The sequence below is a fragment of the Acanthaster planci genome, linkage group LG19, assembly GCF_054643075.1.
Source record: "Acanthaster planci isolate LZ-2023a linkage group LG19, COTS_SCS, whole genome shotgun sequence".
NCBI classification, from domain to species: domain Eukaryota; kingdom Metazoa; phylum Echinodermata; class Asteroidea; order Valvatida; family Acanthasteridae; genus Acanthaster; species Acanthaster planci.
In genome coordinates, this window is record NC_141795.1 from 8,893,438 (window position 1) to 8,911,255 (window position 17,818).

At 42.6% G+C, this 17,818-nt stretch overlaps 2 protein-coding genes across 3 annotated transcripts; one reads left to right on the forward strand and one right to left on the reverse strand.

Moving 5' to 3' along the window:
* Positions 1–989: 989 nt before the first annotated feature.
* Positions 990–6,459, forward strand: LOC110990155 (synaptotagmin-1-like). Its single transcript, XM_022255012.2, has 6 exons — positions 990–1,210; positions 2,462–3,414; positions 3,558–3,785; positions 4,033–4,168; positions 4,488–4,627; positions 4,810–6,459. Exons 2-6 carry the CDS (start codon positions 2,476–2,478, stop codon positions 4,981–4,983), a joined length of 1,617 nt encoding a protein of 538 aa, XP_022110704.2. The 5' UTR covers positions 990–1,210; positions 2,462–2,475; the 3' UTR covers positions 4,984–6,459.
* casp6 (caspase 6) lies at positions 5,188–17,805 on the reverse strand. Of its 2 annotated transcripts, XR_015428372.1 has the most exons (7): positions 17,640–17,805; positions 14,175–14,485; positions 13,281–13,516; positions 12,461–12,639; positions 11,455–11,611; positions 5,590–10,965; positions 5,188–5,503 (listed from the first exon to the last, which is right to left on the reverse strand). XR_015428372.1 is itself a non-coding variant. In XM_022255017.2 (6 exons), the coding sequence occupies exons 2-6, from the start codon at positions 14,384–14,386 to the stop codon at positions 10,733–10,735; spliced, it is 1,017 nt and encodes a 338-aa protein (XP_022110709.1). In that variant the 5' UTR covers positions 14,387–14,485; positions 17,640–17,805; the 3' UTR covers positions 5,188–10,732. The 2 variants fall into 2 exon arrangements, 1 of the variants encoding a protein (XP_022110709.1); XM_022255017.2 differs by having other exon boundaries at positions 5,188–10,965.
* Between the last annotated feature and the right edge of the window lie 13 nt (positions 17,806–17,818).

Genomic DNA, 17,818 nt, shown 5'->3' on the forward strand with positions numbered 1-17,818 from the left:
AATGGTTATATATAGGTGGCGTATAATTTCCGTACATGTCCAGGTTTCAAAAGAGAAAGCATCGTTTTGCTGGTGGGGTTGTTTTGCAAAGACCAACACAGAAGATGGATACCGCACGATATTATGTTCATGTAGATGTTGCTTTGCGCAAACAGGATGTACAACTGCGTCTGTGAACCATGTTTAAAGAGCATCTCTAAAGGAAACATGTTTTCTCTCTTTTTATCTGTTCAAATAAATATAGAAGCATCCAAATCGAACGCAGTGTCATTTGTCTTCAGAACTCAACTGTAACAAACTAAAAAGGATTTTTATTTGGTTCGTGCCAAGATGCAAATTCTGAATGTAGATTGCGTCATTCGGAGAAAACGAGGGGAGCCCTCGCCCTATATTCGGAGTGGATAAACCCTCGTGCATGCCAAACAGGCTACGAACAGTAGCTACGTGCATATAGTGGATAATCTGTGCAAACCATTGTTTGGCAAATTGGCATGCACAGAGGTCTATCCACTGGGCCTACGAACACAGGGCGATGGTTTGTCCCGTTTAGGTTAAATTAAAAATTGTACTAGAAATCGCTACTCAGTTAGTGACACCACCCAATGGTTTTACCATCTATTTCCTGCGTCCTTGTTTTTGCTTTTACAATGTATTTTCATAATTTTGAATAGGCTTCAATCGGCGTCCCAATTGTGCTCGGAAATTATCATCCAGCCCGTTACTTCCGCCACTCCACTGCGCTATTGCAAACACACGCTTAGGGAAATAGGGTTGTGCGTCGAACCTTGTCAGCTAAAACTCGAAATTTCTGTGGAGACCTTGCTCAACAGCACGGGCTAGCAGTGATAAAGACAAGTGTTTAAATTTTCTCAAAATACGTATTTTATGCACACGAAGTGTGATATCTTCTGAGATTTCAGTAGAACTGTTCAACATTCCATTTTGCCCCTGGATGGAGGACATTGTCATGCAAAATGTTGCCGCGCTTTTCAAAATCACCCAAGCAAGGCGTGAGGCCCAAAACACGAAGGGCCGGTGATTTCAACAGTAGGCCTACCACCGAACTGGACATGTCTACGTTCAGGTAGTGTCCACTCAGTCCCGTCACCACTGACAGGTTGCATTTTTCTATCACAATCATAACAAGTTGACGAACCAAAGACAAAATCAAAAATATCTGATATTGCAGTTGAAAGGGCTACAAACCGAGGTAAGATAATTCGTATCGAGAGGCCACACGTGACATCTCAGATGGACATGCCGGTATCTCATATGTTGTGGTTTCAAATTGGGGTAGACGGAAAAGGACGACACGTAGAACGATGTGCGTCAAATGCAGATCCTTTTTATTTATACTGTATTCTATAAATAAAAATAACACCAAAGTAGAGGAGACAAGACATGGGAAGCTGAAAATCGAATCGCAGACGAGTTGATAGAATAGAGTACATGTATATGGATATGACGCACGTCGTTCTACGTGTCGTGGTTTTTCGTCTAGTACCAAAATTGGAAAACCCTAACGTACAGAAAACGCAATACTGGGTCAATTCGATTTGTTTGGTTAAATCTACACATAGCCTACGGTAGTTGGTGTTAGGAAGAGCATTTATTGTAGGAACAAAGTCAGAAAAAAGTCTGACGCGAAATAATGTCTTATGCCGGGAAACCGTATAAAAATCGTGTCAAGTTAGGCCTACCCCCATCACGCTGAATTTAGAAGCATATCGTCTTAAAGGTTACCAGACCAACCTGTGCGATTTATTGGTCAATATGTTCAGGTTGGTCATTTGAAGGAGTCAGAATCTTCGTTGTGCAAACTGGTACCTTGGTCGACACATCCGTATTTGGTTTGCAGAGGGGTGCATTTTGAAACATCGAACATAGGGGAATTCGCACCTGTATATTGTCCGAAATAACAGAAAAATAGGAAAGGCCACTGGGGCCTTTACACATTGCACAAGGGAAACGGAAACAGTGCGTTATAATGTCATTGAATTATGCTCTCTGTTACACGCTGTGGCCCGACTTTACTTAAATCCGGGTGCAAAAGAAGTGAGCAATTACGAAATGTGGATTTCTTGGTGTCACAAGAAAGAAGACATGAAACAGATCATTATTTACCATTCACTAAAATAATTTGTCACATTAAAGAAGCAGATTGCGTAATCTTTGTTCCCCTTTTTTAAAGATATACTGCAGAATAATCTAAGATATACAGACCTTCCCGGCTTGGCATGAGTAACCTTTAAATCGGTTATGTCTTATGGTTTTTTTTAAAGTAAGAATGAGAGAAGATGATTATTTTCTCATTTTTTTTCGGACCTTGTCCGGTTCGCGTTAAAGGTTGTCAAAATGACTGTTATACAGTGTACTTAAACAAAAACATTCCTTTAATGTCGATTATAATTACAAAAGACCTGCATAAACTGTGCATGTTTTTCTCTTATTTTCAAACTAGATACCCGAGGAACGATGCATAATTTCTCCGTTGTCCCACTTTTGAGAGAGCCGCAACCGGTCTCCCCTCCTACCCCTGAAGAAGGTTACGCCCCCCTTCCATATCCCATTCCCATGATCATCGCCATCTTGGTGGGCGCACAAATCGTCATCATCGTCTCTATTCTGTTGTACGTCCTCAGCTATGGCAGAAACACGGAGAAATCTGCGTACCGCGAAATAGGTCGATCTCCTCTCTCCGGATCTCGATTCTGGAAGAAAGTACGAAAGAAACTAGGACTCCGAGAGGGTGACCGATGTGCGAAAGCGAGCGCAAAGTACAGCATTCAAGATGCAACATTCTTGGAGAAATGGAGGGAGAAGAAACGAGAGATAGTCGTCCCACACCACGTGCAGACCATGTCCCGTCCCATCGAGTTTTCCATCCCGACAAAGACTGAAACGCTCGTCCGGCCAAAGGCTTCGGAGAAGTTGAGGCAGTTCCCGCTGCCTCCCATGAGGAAGCCCAGCAAGGACCCCTGGATGTCTCCGAGTTTCAAGAGGCCGAGGAATCCCAACCTGAGCAGTGCCATGAGAACCCGGAGCCTGCAGACGGAGGAGAGGAAGGCCAGCAACAACCGAATGGCGCGATCTCACTCTGTGCCCATCAACCTGGGTGAAGCGGCATCAGCTTTGGCGGACCAGGTGGACCAGACGTCGGCCTACCAGACTGCAATCGGAGAAATTGAGCCGGACCTGTACCGCATCGACGAGCAGCACGAGCTGTACACGCCGTCCAAATTCGGCCTTGGTAAGTTGTCGTTCTCGCTCTTCTACGACGAGCGCGAGGGGCAACTGACGGTGTACCTGATTCAGGCGGTCCAGCTGCCCGCAAGAACAGAGCGTGCGACTGCAGACACCTACGTCATGGTGTCGTTACTTCCAGATGAAGAGAAAAAATCTGCAACTTCCAAGGTAACAAATATTAATATTTTTAGAAGGTACTGCAGGATTCAGCCAACTTTTTCACGATGAAAAAGACTTCTTCCCCGCAGAAATTAGTCGGTTATTTGAAGAAGCTAGCACATTTTACGATTTTTCTTTTCCTTTCTCAAAAGGTTCATCGACGAACTCTCAACCCCATTTATCGGCAGAATTTCATCTTCCGGGTGCCGGAGGAGGATGTTATCGACACGGTGATCAAACTGACGGTAGTCGGCTTGGACGGCTATTCCCATCCGGTTCCCATCGGTCAAGTGGTGTACCCATTGCGCACTCACGACTTTGGTTCGTCTTCGAGTGACGTCAGTCAACCGATTTGGCGGGATATCGAAAAGTCAGACTCAGTAAGCAACTGTGCTTATCGGCGCTATAGTTGTTCATGTAACTACAACCAAAGATGGTAGATAGATGTAGCCCTATTCATTTAAAAAAAATGTGCACAAAAAGCAGAAATTAAAATTCATATAGACCAAACATTTCAAGCACAATAGAAGTGTTTTGGGTAAATGTTAAAAGTCCGTGGCTCAGTCAACGTTTTGTCAAAGAAAAACAAATGTTTCAAGCTAATTGACATTATTTGACATTCTGCAGCCAGAAGAACCAAGACAGGGTGACATCCTAGTTTCTTTGACCTACCTTCCCACTGCTGAGCGGGTGACCGTGGCCATACTTAAGGCTCGCAATTTACGCCTGCCGGAGTCAGAAGAACCAGAGGCCAGGAAGCTGGGTAAGTCCACTTGAAGAACATTTGGCAAGTGTTGCTTCAACTATCACCCCTTTTTAGGGGGCAGGGGCCAAACTCCTTCCTCTATGGTTTAACACCGATCTACGGGTATATACATTGCAAATCACACGAAACTGTTGGATTTGAGACGAGTTTGGAGTTTAAAAAAGAGACGAAATTTCATTATGACATAGTACATGCAATTGTAAAATTGAGATCTGGACAAGACGGTCTTGGAAATTCCCTTTACCTTGTGGATTTTGAAAAACACAACAACAACAGTTATTGGAAGCATTTTAAAAATCCTTACTTGTCTTGACAGTTATGGACACATTTGTCAAGGTGACTGTGGTGAAAGGAGATAAAATAGTGAAAAATAAGCAGACCTCTGTGGTGAGACGCAATGCAAATCCCACCTTCAACGAGGCATTTACCATTGATATGAGCAGCGAAGACGAACAGGTAACCAGTAAGCCTCTTGATACATTTTGGCCCCATATCTGGGCAAGTTTTCGCATATAATTAAGCACAAACGATTTCAAGGATGGAAATACTGGATCGGAATAATTCCTGGGGCTTTTCAAATTTCGGCAGTTTCAAGCCAGAAACTTTCTGACTGGCGTCTCTTACTTCCATTACCAAAGGTGTGCATCGTATTCGCGGTCTGCCTGCGCGTGAATCCTTTCGCCGGCCACAAGACCCTCGGGCGATGCTTGGTCGGACCGGACGAAAAAGCGACGGGAGACGGGGCGGCTCACTGGCGGGACATGATGGCCACGCCGCGGAGCGCGGTGGCAGAGTGGCATCCACTCAAATGACACGACGAAACGTGCACAGCTCCCAGTAAAAAGATAAATTATATCTCCCTTTTCTTGTTGACGAAGTTTTCTTGTGACAAGTGTGATCCTTATTCCAGACGTGGAACAAGTGGCACTTATTGAGTGTTGTGGAATACGGCTGTCTCATTTCTTGAATTTGTTCAAACATTTATGTCGTTCAATGAGAAGACAAATGCTGCAAAATTCAATCGTTTCTTTTCTGTATCTTACGTAGTACCTTTTGTTTCTGTCATAAAGTTATTAACAAATACATACCTGTAATTGCTGACAATTTCAAACTTATTTGTGGATTGCACAAAGGCAACAACAGTCAAATTATGAGAATTTAAACCCGAGTACTAAAAATACTGGACTAGTGATGAAACTTTAAAATGTTGGCCGATGAGGAATTGTTTCCAAATCTTCTAGGAAAAGCTGCTTTACTGCTGTCAAATTCACGACAGTGAATTTAAAATGCTCTCACTTCAAACAAACTACACAGGGTTTGCATGGCTGCCATCTTGCAGGGCAGTGCTTTTGTTCACCAGGGTATGCACAAAGGAGGCTTCCCGGTGGAACAAAAGAACTGCCCTGCAAGATGGCTACCATGCAAAGCCTCAATAGGTGTGCCCCGTCACAAAGAACATCTTCAAGCAAATCATCTCTTAGAAAACACACTTTCAAGATCAGCCCTATGATGTTGAAAACAGCTGTCATGGTCAACCCGGAATTCAACCCCATAGCCAAAATGGACAATATTTCATAAGTTTGTTCTACATGTCAAAGGAATGACATTAAGTACACTACACACAATCTATATATCTTTACACACACATCACAAAATTACATGCAATGTCTAGGACTTATTTACACTTGATAACTTAAAATATCTTTCTTACAACCAACTACAAGAAAATATACTCAAGTACCTTGCGTAACCCAATGATCATTTGTCTCCAGCATATTGGCAAACTCCAGTAAGAATCTGAAATTTTCTGCAGATTAATATAAAAAGTGATATGTCAATTAATGCCAGGATTTAAAAACGGTGCTGTATCATTTACGACATTTCCCGTCCAAGAACATTCAAATGTAGAATTATCAATAAATTTTCATAAATGTATGATATCAAAATTTGTGGTAGGGTCTGGAAGAATACCATTGCATGTCCATGTAAGAAAATGATTAAATGTAGGACATGTAGGTAGTCCATGGTGAGCATTCATTTTGTACGGCACCACTGTAACAATACTACCACATGTGGTTTGGAATGCTTTAGCAACATACTAGGAAAATGCCATAGACGCTTGATTTTGAAAGCAGCAAAGCTTATGGAACGTGGAGAACTTGGGGGCAAAGAGGCACAATGAACTGCAGGTTGTGTCAGTACAAAAGCAAAGAATGAGTTTGCCTGCTAACTGCTGGAACCCGTTAGTTCTACCGATGGCTATCAAATAAAAAAAATGTACAAAGTAATCACACCTGGAGTGCACTTGTGTAAAATAGGAGCACTATCATTTGCATAATTTCAAAAATATTAGTATTGAGACCCTAAATCAAGCTGTGTAGTGAATTTTTGTACTTTTTCCAGTAGAACAAACTATCCTCCCTGATTTGAAAAGCACCCTCATTGGCACAGGACAGACAAGCTGGTGAAAAGTTTTTCAATTGAAGCTCGTGCTCAATGGAAAAACACATCATTTCTTGTTCCCACTTGAAGCAGATAGGGTTCACAAAATGAAAGTAAAGACAAGTATGCGTTGTCTTCCTGCTACAGAGTTTTTGTACAGTGAATGTGAAAAGTTCGCTACAATTAAAAATTTTACAGCAAAAAAAGCACAAGAAATTACTACATGCACAGAATAGTGACAAAACTTCAACACTTCTTGCAGGTTTGGGCAACAGTATGGAGGGTTTGCATGGCTGCCATCTTGCAGGCCACTGCTTTTGTTCAACAGGGTATGCACAAAGGAGGCTTCCCTGAGGAACAAAAGAACTGCCCTGCAAGATGGCTACCATGCAAAGCCTCTATGAGATATCAAACGTAAATTAACTATCATAGCTGCATGATTAGTATCAACCTGACGGGATCCAAAACGTTTGTACTCAAGGTTCGTATATTCGACATGTGGACACTTTGTTCAGTATTTAAAGGGTTTATGCAAAAACATTTGGGTCCCTACAACCCTTGAAAATGCACCTCTACGATTCATTTAACCATATTTTCAGTTTTTGCTTTGTTATTTCAAAAGGATGCAAATGCCCCCATTCATGAGCAAAACTGTCATATCATCCCAGGGAGAACAACTCATTGTTGTCTTGATTGGTGCAAAGGAATCTGATGGAATTTTCGATATTCTAGTGTCTTAAATGATCATTTCCTTGGTTATTTATTGAGCAAGTACATGGCAATAAACCAAAGCGAGACCCTTTCCTCAGAAATGTTCCAGTGAGAAAATTCAAGTTCATAATTTAAACAGAAAAACATCAACTGAACAGTGTCTTCCCTGAATGATGTCACAGCGGTAGCTCCCTGTGTTGCCTAGCAAAGCACAGAGAGTTTTCACTGTTTGCATTCAAGTTCAATTTCAATGCACTTACCCCCACACAACAAAAAAAGTAAAACACTACACACTAGAGAAGAGTGTAGAGTTGCACAGAAAAGTTTGCCTCGGAAAAAGAAATCATTGCCTGAACCCTTTGATTTGCACAGTTGAAAAAGATATTGACACCTCTAATCAAGTCTTATTTAGGAAGGGCTAATGAAGGCAGTGAGCAGATAGGAGGTAGCAGGTTTATAATGATTCAGTGAGGTTACAAACGGAGGTTACAACCACAACAGTTATGTATAGAATATTCACACTACACTAGCACGACAGTGCTGGCCAAACACTGATTACATTGATCCATTGATTACAGAACAAGCAACCCACCCACACAGCAGCATACCTCGGGTGCGGGAAATCTCCAAGAACACTTTTCATTTACAAATGTGATTTTCTAGATGTTTGCCTGCACATACTCAGGGCTCGAAATTGGGCTAATCATCAGGGGAGCAAGTACTTGCTCCCTAGACAGCTGAATTTGTCACTTTACAGAAGCAAGTAGCTCCTGTACTATATATAAGACATATGTTCAAGAAAAAAAACAACAAAGACCCTGGTCCTTCCTGTTGCTTTTGTTTAAATTAATGACACTGATAACTTACGGCTTAGACTTTCGCAGATATTAAAGCCTTGATCGAGTTGTTATTTTTGCGGGTTGCACACAACGTACAACTAGTAGTGAGCATGCGACCAACCGGAACCTCAAACATGTGCTTAGTGATAGCGATGCTACGCAGAAGTCGGGCACCGGGCCTTTATAATGTACATATCCACAAAGATGTAAAAGGGAACTAACTGCAGCATTTTTGAAACGAGTGGATTAATCTGAGACTTTGGTTTCGCTGTTTCCAGATGTTTTGGAGCATGGTTCAAAACCGCATGTTCAAGCTATGACTGGAACCAGCGAAACTTAAGTCTAAGCCAAATCCACTCATTTGGCTTGAATTTACCCATGAGGGGCCAGTTTCCATACAACCGTGACACTGGCCGCAGGTATGCGTGTGTAACCGTTCATGTGTGTGCGTGCATCGCATGTGAGACTGCAGCGTGCGCTCAGTGACATCGTAAACAAAATTGTACCATGTTATGGTTCCATGACAAGGCTGATCCACAGTGAAGTCAAAAAGTTAAGGTATTTTTCATGACAAAAGTAGAAACAAACAGTAAAAATGTTCAGGTACAGCTGTACATGGAATCAAACGGGTGTAAGTACTTGTGCCCATCATTATGATTTATGGGCGCATTTCGGAGACAAACAGGTGCATTTTAGCTACCTGCGCCCGTTAATTTCGAGCCCTGATACCGAATACTACCAAATCTATAGACGTGTACATGTATGTTACACTTTAATTGTTAATTTAATTTACAATTAAAATATCCCTGCATAACTTTGTATGCATGACACTCTACGCTTATTCAAGAGACCTCAATCACGGGGCAGCCATCTTTTTTTTTTTACCATTCGAAGCAATGCAACCAAACTGAGGCTGGAAGGAAAAATAGTCTGTTCCCTTCCATTAGTATGTGAAGTTGCATTACTATTGCAGATGGATCTACAGGGATTGAGACAAACATGGTGGCATCATGATGAAGGTCTATTGTCACCATTGGCACACTCAACTACACATGTACAATGTGCAGACTCCCTTTGTCAGAGCTGCCCAGGTTTGGTTCCCACACCAACACGTGGGTTTGTGCGTGCACTTTATACACTGAGGCAGAACAGAGTAATCTGGGTTTTCATGAACCGAAATGCAAGATATGGCACAGATACCATTCAGAGAAATGCTTTGAATAGGGGTGTAATTGGAGGAGAATGAAATATCCACAAAATTATCACATGAGGTTTGGAGGGCCCACAACAGCGTTGAGCCTATGGCATACATTTATGTTTGCTTGAAGGCACCCCTTAAGTACCCATTTCTTGTGTTCGATATCAACTGTTATTATATGAAACACCCGTCATGGTAAACTCAGGATATTCCAGATTTTCAAAAGAGATTGCTTGAAAAATCTTGAAATCAGGAAAATGTCAATGACAAAAATCCTGAAATCAGAAAATAAAAATCCTGACAAATCTCACTCGTTTCAAAGGCTTGACACAAAGTAATTCCACCCCCTTACTTGTGGTAAACAGAAAAATCTGTCCATGACGGCTGAACTGAGGAAATAATGACAAAACAATTTCAGTTTGTGAAAACCCAAAATGGAGTGCGTGTGCCTAAGCATTGTTTGAGTTTCAGTTCATGAATAAACAAAAATTATCCTGTCCTACGCCAGTACACTGCACCTGTATGGAATGCATGTAACGACAACCACCTGTCTCTTCATAGTTATCCAGTTTGTAAGTGACTTTGTCGTACACGCGCACATGATACTGATTACAAGATTCCGCTGGATGAGCACCCAAGTTAAGCATTAACTTCCGGTTCTGTGGTTCCATGTGACTCTCTGTGCAGAGGGGGTGATTTAAACTGAAGCGACACACTTACAAACCGAAGAGTGATGACATAGGCACTCCCAAATCAGTAGGATGTTGAATCTGAGATGTGTGGACTGGTGGTTGGAGGCTTGCAACTCCCGAGTGCAGAGTCACGGGTTCGAAGCCTGCAATTGGGCGCCCATTGTGCCTTCGGGCAAGTAATGTTACCCCCACTTGCCGAGCTCCACCCAGGAGTATCAATGGGTACCTGTGAGGGTAGACAGTGTTACTGCGGTTGATAACCTGGTAGCAAAGTGCCTGAAATCATTGTATAGTTGGGTGTACGAGCCGCGAGTTGGACCATGAAAGGGTGCAATGTTCCTAGCGACGAAGGTTCCTTTGGTGGGAACTGCACTTCGCTGGTTCACAGACGACTGTGAAATGCATGTGTTATGGTCGCATCGCTACCATCAAACACTCCCGACCAACATGGCTCTTTGCAACTGATAAAGGGGGGGGGCTTCTACTTCAGGTGGATACCCCCCAGGGAGTTGACAGGGTGCATAGGGTTGTTTCTGGGACCAGTGAGCAGGGATAGGGTGTAAAGTGCATTGACAGTACGCCATGCACTGTGAAATGCACTACACTGATTTGTCACATTATTGGCCTGTCCCTCTACAGAGAGACACCGTTTGACTTCAGAGCTCCAATTGTCTTGCTTTCACTTGGGCGTGAACACCAACTGTTTGGTCAGCATCGACATGAAGCAGGGGATCTGCTTCTTGCCGATCATGCTGGGGTCCAGGCACCTCTCCACGGAGCGCTGGGCCACCAGGCGATTCACCACGGTCAGGATGGTGGTGAACTCCATGGTGCTGCCGTACTTCTCCATGACTTGGCTTAGTGCCTGGATGAACCAGGATCCCAGGGACGTGTCTCGATGCGAGTAAAAACCTGCAACGGTGAAGCAAACAAAATTGTATCAGTGTTACAAGACAATGGTAATCTAGGGGGAAATACCCATCCGTAGTCTACAATATGAGAGGTGCTTGGCATCTTTGCCCAAAAGCTTCAGAAATAGCACGTTCAAGACTGGTGATAAAGACTAGAATGACCTTCTGAATGAAGTTTAACTAAAAGTAAAGACTGACAGGAATAGAGCAATTGCACTTTATGTTTTTCCAATAGTTACTTTCCACAAACTAATCCATGATTTGGCGTAATAGTCCACCTAACATTACAGGTTAAGAAAGGTGCTGCAGGGATCGATATTTCAGGCCATTCAAGCATTCGCAAGAAATCTTCAGCCCCGCTCAGTCCCGTCGGCTGTATCACAGTAATGATGCTTGATAAATTCTGACAGCCAGAGGTCAACCCAGCTAACTGGCAAAGGTATCTGGTGATCAATCCATCTAAAGTTGTGCGAGTGATCATTCAACGTACCTTGCGTTACAGAGTAACAGATGAGCATGTCCGCCCCAGCTGGAACGGTTGGGGTTGGTCCCCCGTCTACAACTGTGTAGCCGTATGAATCCGGTTCATCCTTGTCACCTAGGGCGTCTGTTTCCAGACCGATTTCATGTTTGTCACCTCGACAGGCCTACAGGAGGATGAAAAATAAATGACACTGCAGAAAGACATGAGCCATTCTCCATAGATTCTTAAGACAGTTCAGTTATTCCTACTGGTTGAGAGCCCGTCAGTTGGCCAGTCTTATAGGATTAATAAAGCACCGGCTGGCTGTGCGGCCCCTCACGCAGTACGTGCCATGGATGTACCAATCTCCATATAAGGAAACTGTATACGACTACTCACAAGAGAAACATACATAAAATGGCTGGGGGTGTTTGCTAAACAAAGCGAAACTGGTGAACAAAACCACGGTTGGAAGTTTGTGACTGATTTATGAATGGGAGTAAATATTGGCCAGTCTTAATGCCAACTCAGAAAGATCCATTCTCCTTACCTGGTTAGAAATGTTTAAGACTGGCCAAGCACATCTCTATTGCCCTTATTAACCTGTTACCCCTGACAGTCCTCAATCCTACAACAGGTGAAGGTTTGAGAACATGTACGACTAATGCTGAACAGTTTTCCCATGCTAAACATTTTCCCTGTTTGTGGTAAGACACTTCAGTTCAAACGTATTGACCAAAAGAATAACTGAATTGAGGCACGGTAGAATATGATTGTACGCAAGCATGTTGATAACTTGAACACATATATGTGTAAGTCTGTGGGAATTTCATGTAGTAAATTTCAAGTTCTCGTCAAAAATGTGAAGCCTGCCAGCTCATCTGCAAGCCAAAATATGCTCATAAATAAAAATGCTACACACGATACTACGAATGGTACACCAGCATTTAGCAAGAAATATACAGCCAGATTAAAAGCCATGTTTGGCGAAGAAACTGACGCTTTTTTTGTTTCTGGAAGGATTTTTTCGTACCTGTACTAAGAAGATCTTTGGCTTGCCCACTAGCGAGGGACAGTTTTCACCTCGGAAGTAGTCAAACAAGTCTTGTATTGGCAGGGTGCCATCGTAACCGTAGATAATGCCATCGTCTCCGTGCGTCAGAAATGCACACAGGAAGCAGTCTGAATCTGAGTGGTCCATCTCAAAGGCCGCTAAGAAAGAAAGCAAATGCAGTCTCAAGAAATTCAAAGCACATAATGACACACCTGTTTAAAAAAATGCATGCGTTTTGGTTGTGAGATGTTTATTTTCACGGAGAATTTCCATTCTACAATGCACGTGGACCACTTCCAAATCTCGGTATGTGCAAAAAGTTGGTACTTAGCCTGTAAAGTATTGGCAAAACACATTGGAAAAAGGAAAGTGGCTTTGGTGCAGCTTTTGACAATGGGCAACCAAAAGCAGGGATGTAACAGATGTCAAAGTCTGTGCTTGCAGAAAAGCTGACGATAAAAACAATGGCAACCACCCAGACAATCAATGTGAAATTCCAAATCAAACACCCTAAAAAATCAGGCTAATGCTTTTGAAGACTGACATTAAATGTGAGGAGAAAACTTACGGAAGAATCAGAATGGATCATTAATGTCAATAAAAGTGTTCGGGGTGTTGATGTCTGGGCATGCTCCTAAATGATCAGATGAATTTGTCCAAGAGTGCACATTCCTACATGTAAATCCTGAGAAGGTTCATTAATGGTCATGAAATCCCCAATATCTTCACTTCAAGACTTGCTCTGCACTGCTTGGTCATCACAGACAAACCATCTAATTAAAGAAAAACATCTGCTAACCTCGTTCAAACTGCCTTTTAATTTCTCCTATCCTCAAGTCCTGGAACACCACCACTTCGAAGCCTATTTTGCCCAAGTGCTTGCGTAGGTTCCGGGCATCCAGCTCAGTTCCTATCCGCCTGTTCATGCCGACGGACATGGAGAAGTTCTCGTGGTTGAAGACCATGGCCAGTCCCCGCTTGGGGTGATCCATGCGGTATCGCAGCTGGGCCTCATCAGTGAGTGATTCTATGAACCTGTGGGGACATGTTGAAAGCTGAAACGTTAACTTAATCAAAAGGCTAGTTTTAAGGAGCATGTCAGTAACCAGAAAACTTCAACAAAGATTTTTCATTTCCTTTAACCGTCTTTCAGGCTGTAGTCATTAGTTACAGACAATAAAAAAATTCAATTCACTTTCTCCAACTGCACTTTCTACACGGGATGGGACAGTCACTAACAGTCAGATCATGACCATGGTTGGTACTGTGACCAGTCCAATACAGTTGACAGACCAAGGCAGGCAACTGACAGACAAAGCTGGCTAATCAATCATCGAAAGTCAAAGCACAGCTACGTCAAGTTACATGTACATGTATCTCAACGGTCACAGCCAATCAATTCTGCTTCATTGTTAAAACCCAAATCAATTTGACTGAGGATAACTTTGGATTTTTTTAATTTTTTTGTACTTTTGCATAGGAAGGTTAATTATCAAGGACATTTAAGTAAATAGCAAACTTCAGGCCTGACAATTATTTATTAATAATTCACAAATATGTGAAGTAACAGATCTTAAGTTTGGAAAATTCCTAACAAGTAATTATTATTGGAAAAAAAACCCAAGAAAGGCTGACTTAATTTTCACATTTAAAATTTTGCCAGGAAGACATTTCTATGTGAAGCAAATCTTACCCTGGAAAACGGAATGCAGATGACTGGTCATTTCTTGCCTGGTACCCTGCTCCTCGCAATGCAGGCCTTCCTATTGGTGAGCTAATGGAACCTGCTTTGATACCAGTCCTTGCGTCTGTGGCTGTGCCACTTCCAGAGGGTCTCTCCTCTGATTCCTTGGCTGTGTTGATTTCAGAGGGAGCATGTGCTTCTTGATTCTCACTCGTAGACATGACTCAAGAGAAATATTGGCAAAGCTGGTTCAGATGGATTGGCGTCCTCACACACGTAACAGTATCCATACAACAGAAAGGGTTGTTTTCCTTTTTGAACTGGGTTGGGATGAGATAAGTTTGTGAACATAGTACAGCTTCAGTTTTGACTGCAATCGTACCAGAGAAAACCTCCGTTTGCACTTTCCGAAGCAAATCTTCCCCTAAAGACCCTATAATAATAGCTATGGTAACCTATATGGAACTACAGGCACGAGTGTATTTTGTAGCGTTAACATATTATTGGCAAAAAATCATTTTTTTCTACCATCCTCACCTCTCATTCAGTGTTTTAGTACTCATACTTGTTACTCGTACTCAAGTACTACTCAAGTACTACTCAAGTACCGTTTTCAGAGTACTCATGTCTTACTTGTACTCGAATTTCCAATTACTCATACCCGAACAACAGTTCTTGTACTTGGGCTGCAAAATACTCAGAAAAAAATTGTACTCGAGCATCGATGCAAATCGATCCTTGCAGACCGATATTTGGTACAGTCTGACAAACACAAGGCCTACACATTCACTCTCTTAGCCAATCAATGTTGGTGTATTCATAGTCTTGGTTCCAAGACCTTCCTGTTTATTCTGTGACACAAACCATTACCAGATGTAGTAGCTGGAAGAGGCACTGTCAGTGTGTATAGCCTTGTAAAGTACACGTACACCACACACAATAATGCATCGCAGCACACCAAAAATGCGTCTTGGGTCCAAGACTAGTAGCACTAAATTCAGTAGTAGCTAGTCTGGTTCCTGGCCCTGACATACATGTAGGAATATGAAGTCTGGAAGGCAGACTTCACCCATCCACATTTACGTGTTACTAATGCATCAGGAGTACTGGTACATGTACATTGTGCATGGCCATGTGTAAGCACAGATCACCTATCACAACTTCATTAATTTATACTGTTTCTGAATGTTATTTAGATGTTTTTGGGTTGGCATGACAATCACACAGAGATTTAGCCGGTAACCTTTGTTTCTGAGCAGGGTTTTGTCACTTCAGCAAGTTTTGCAAAGCAGTTCTGTGAAACTGGGCCATGCATCAACGGCATGTGCTTATTGTTGATGCTTTTACATTTTACCTCTGAGTGGGCCTAAATGCTTTTGCTGTTGTTGGTGCATCAGAACTGATGACCTTTCTTGCCCTATAAATGTTGTACTTCTATGTTTTGCCAAGGAGCCCAAAATACATGTACACAGTTTTGGGACTAAATATAATCTGTGACTTTACCTATACGTAAATACTGATTTGGGAAAGCTGTGGCAGATTTTCATTAAAAAAAAAATCAGTTGCAAAAAAGTTTGTAGTTCCATTGTTCATATTCATTCTAACATTTTGACACACAAATTTGACTATTTACCCAGACTTAAAGTACTCTGACTTGTACTCGTAATTAGAACTACTTGTACTCGGAGATACAAGTGCTCGTACTTAAAAAATCAGTTGCTGTACTCGGCTGATAAAGTACTTTGACTTGTACTCGTAATTAAAAGTACTTGTACTTGAAGGTATGGTACAAGTACTTGTGCTTGAAAATCAGTTCTTGTACTCGGCTGGTAAAGTACTCAGACTTTCAGGTACTTGGAAATTTAGGTACTCTGCAGTACTCTGTACTCGGAAAAAAGGTACCCAACAACAACACTGCTCTCATCCCTCGACGATCCGCACCTATCTGCCTTAATGTGGTTCCCTGATCACCGATTTCTCTGACGTATCTATACATATAATCTTAACCATAGTCAGAATTATAGGGACTGGTATCCAAAGCAACACAAACGTTCCTTACACAAATATGCTGCGCCTGTTTTTGTCATGTGACGTACACTGTATGGCCACAGAGAATGCAGATGTGTGCAGATCGCCGAGGGATGAGAGGTTAGGATGGTAGGTTAAATACTACAAAATACACCGGTACTCCCATGTAGGTTAGTTATGATACGGTCTTTAGGGGACGATTTGCTTCAGAAAGCGCAAACGGAGGTTTTCTCTGGTACGAGTGCAGGACACTTTTCAAAATGCCATAGTGTACGGGACCATCAAAAAGATGAACCCAGTAAGGCCTAGGGAGTAGTACTGTTACGCCCCAACTATAGCATCAGTCCCAACTAAAGTTGGGACCGTCCCAACTACAGTTGCTCCCGTCCCAACTGGAGTGCTATAATTGGGCCGGCCCAACTATCGCACAGAGGTCCAGTCAGTGTGCATGTGCCCAGCATGTGCCAAATTCATATTGTTTACAATGTCACGTCATAGATGAAGTGCCGTATTTTAGATGAATCGTGTCAAGTGTGAGATGCGTAAACTTGGGTAAGGTTGAAAAATTTTTCTATAGGAATTGGTCGACAATAGTTGGGCCAGCCCAACTGCAACACTGCAGTGGGGACTTTCCAACAACGGCACGGTTTTGGCCTTTTTATTTCTTGGTACTCAAAACAAGGGTACATGTATGTAAGCTATCTTACATAAACTCTTGGGAGAAATGAAGCAACATTTCTATGGGTACACAACTTGAATGGAATCACTTTTCATGCCCTGCTAAACGTCACGCATAGCCTATGGCAAAAAAGTTTTTTTTCTGTGGGGTTCGTGGGAGAGGAGCAGATGTCAGACCCTACAGTTCTGGGGGTACTTTTCCCCTCCTAAATTGAACTTTTTGGGATGTTTTTGCTTTATGATGGCCAATCAATGGCAATAGGTCATTGTAGCCTTACTCCCAGAACTGTGGGGTCCAACGTCTGCTCTGCTCTTTCGTGGGAGCGGAGCGGACGTCACACTCCACAGTTCTGGGGGTAAGCCTATTAGGCCTACCAGCTTATTGGCATCCATATCTGGAACCCTCCCCCCACCTGCGCACTGCCCTTTTACAGTTAGCAATTAGTTTTCCATGATCTTAAGCATTATTGGTAGGCCTAACTTATGACATGAAGGCCTAACTCTTGACATGTAGGCCTATATAGGCCTTGCTTTACGTGGAGCCTCTGTTGGCATGAAATCGAACCGTGAAATTGGGCCTAGCCTGCTACTCGTTAGTCATGTTACTACTAGGCCTAATGAGTTCGGGCTTGGTTCGGGCTAGCCCCACTAGTGTGGCACGGACTCTCGCTCCCGCGAGAGTTCATCATAGAGCGCACATGCTAGTGGGCTAGGTTCGAGAACATTGAATAAAAAAATAGGTTAGTAAATAGTAGTGATGACACAAACCGCTCTTTCTTGTGACAGTCTGTAATACTAGTTGCACATGTCAGACTACAAAGGATATTCTCAAATGACAAATAGGCCAATGTGAAGAATTTGTAGATCCGGGAAAGTTTCCGGTGCGGCGTGCGTACGAACGGCCTACTTAACGTGTAGAGCCTACTTCGATTATTTGGTTTGGTACA

Bases quoted from the DNA above. Each gene is read 5' to 3' on its own strand.
- casp6 (XM_022255017.2), bottom strand. From the start codon at position 14,386: ATGTCTACGAGTGAGAATCAAGAAGCACATGCTCCCTCTGAAATCAAC. The intron at 12,640-13,280 runs GTTAGCAGATGT...TTTCTTTCTTAG, and splicing joins TAAAAGGCAGTTTGAACGAG to CGGCCTTTGAGATGGACCAC. The intron at 10,966-11,454 runs GTACGTTGAATG...TCACCGTTGCAG, and splicing joins CTGTTACTCTGTAACGCAAG to GTTTTTACTCGCATCGAGAC.
- LOC110990155 (XM_022255012.2), top strand. From the start codon at position 2,476: ATGCATAATTTCTCCGTTGTCCCACTTTTGAGAGAGCCGCAACCGGTC. The intron at 3,415-3,557 runs GTAACAAATATT...CTTTCTCAAAAG, and splicing joins AAAAATCTGCAACTTCCAAG to GTTCATCGACGAACTCTCAA. The intron at 3,786-4,032 runs GTAAGCAACTGT...GACATTCTGCAG, and splicing joins ATATCGAAAAGTCAGACTCA to CCAGAAGAACCAAGACAGGG.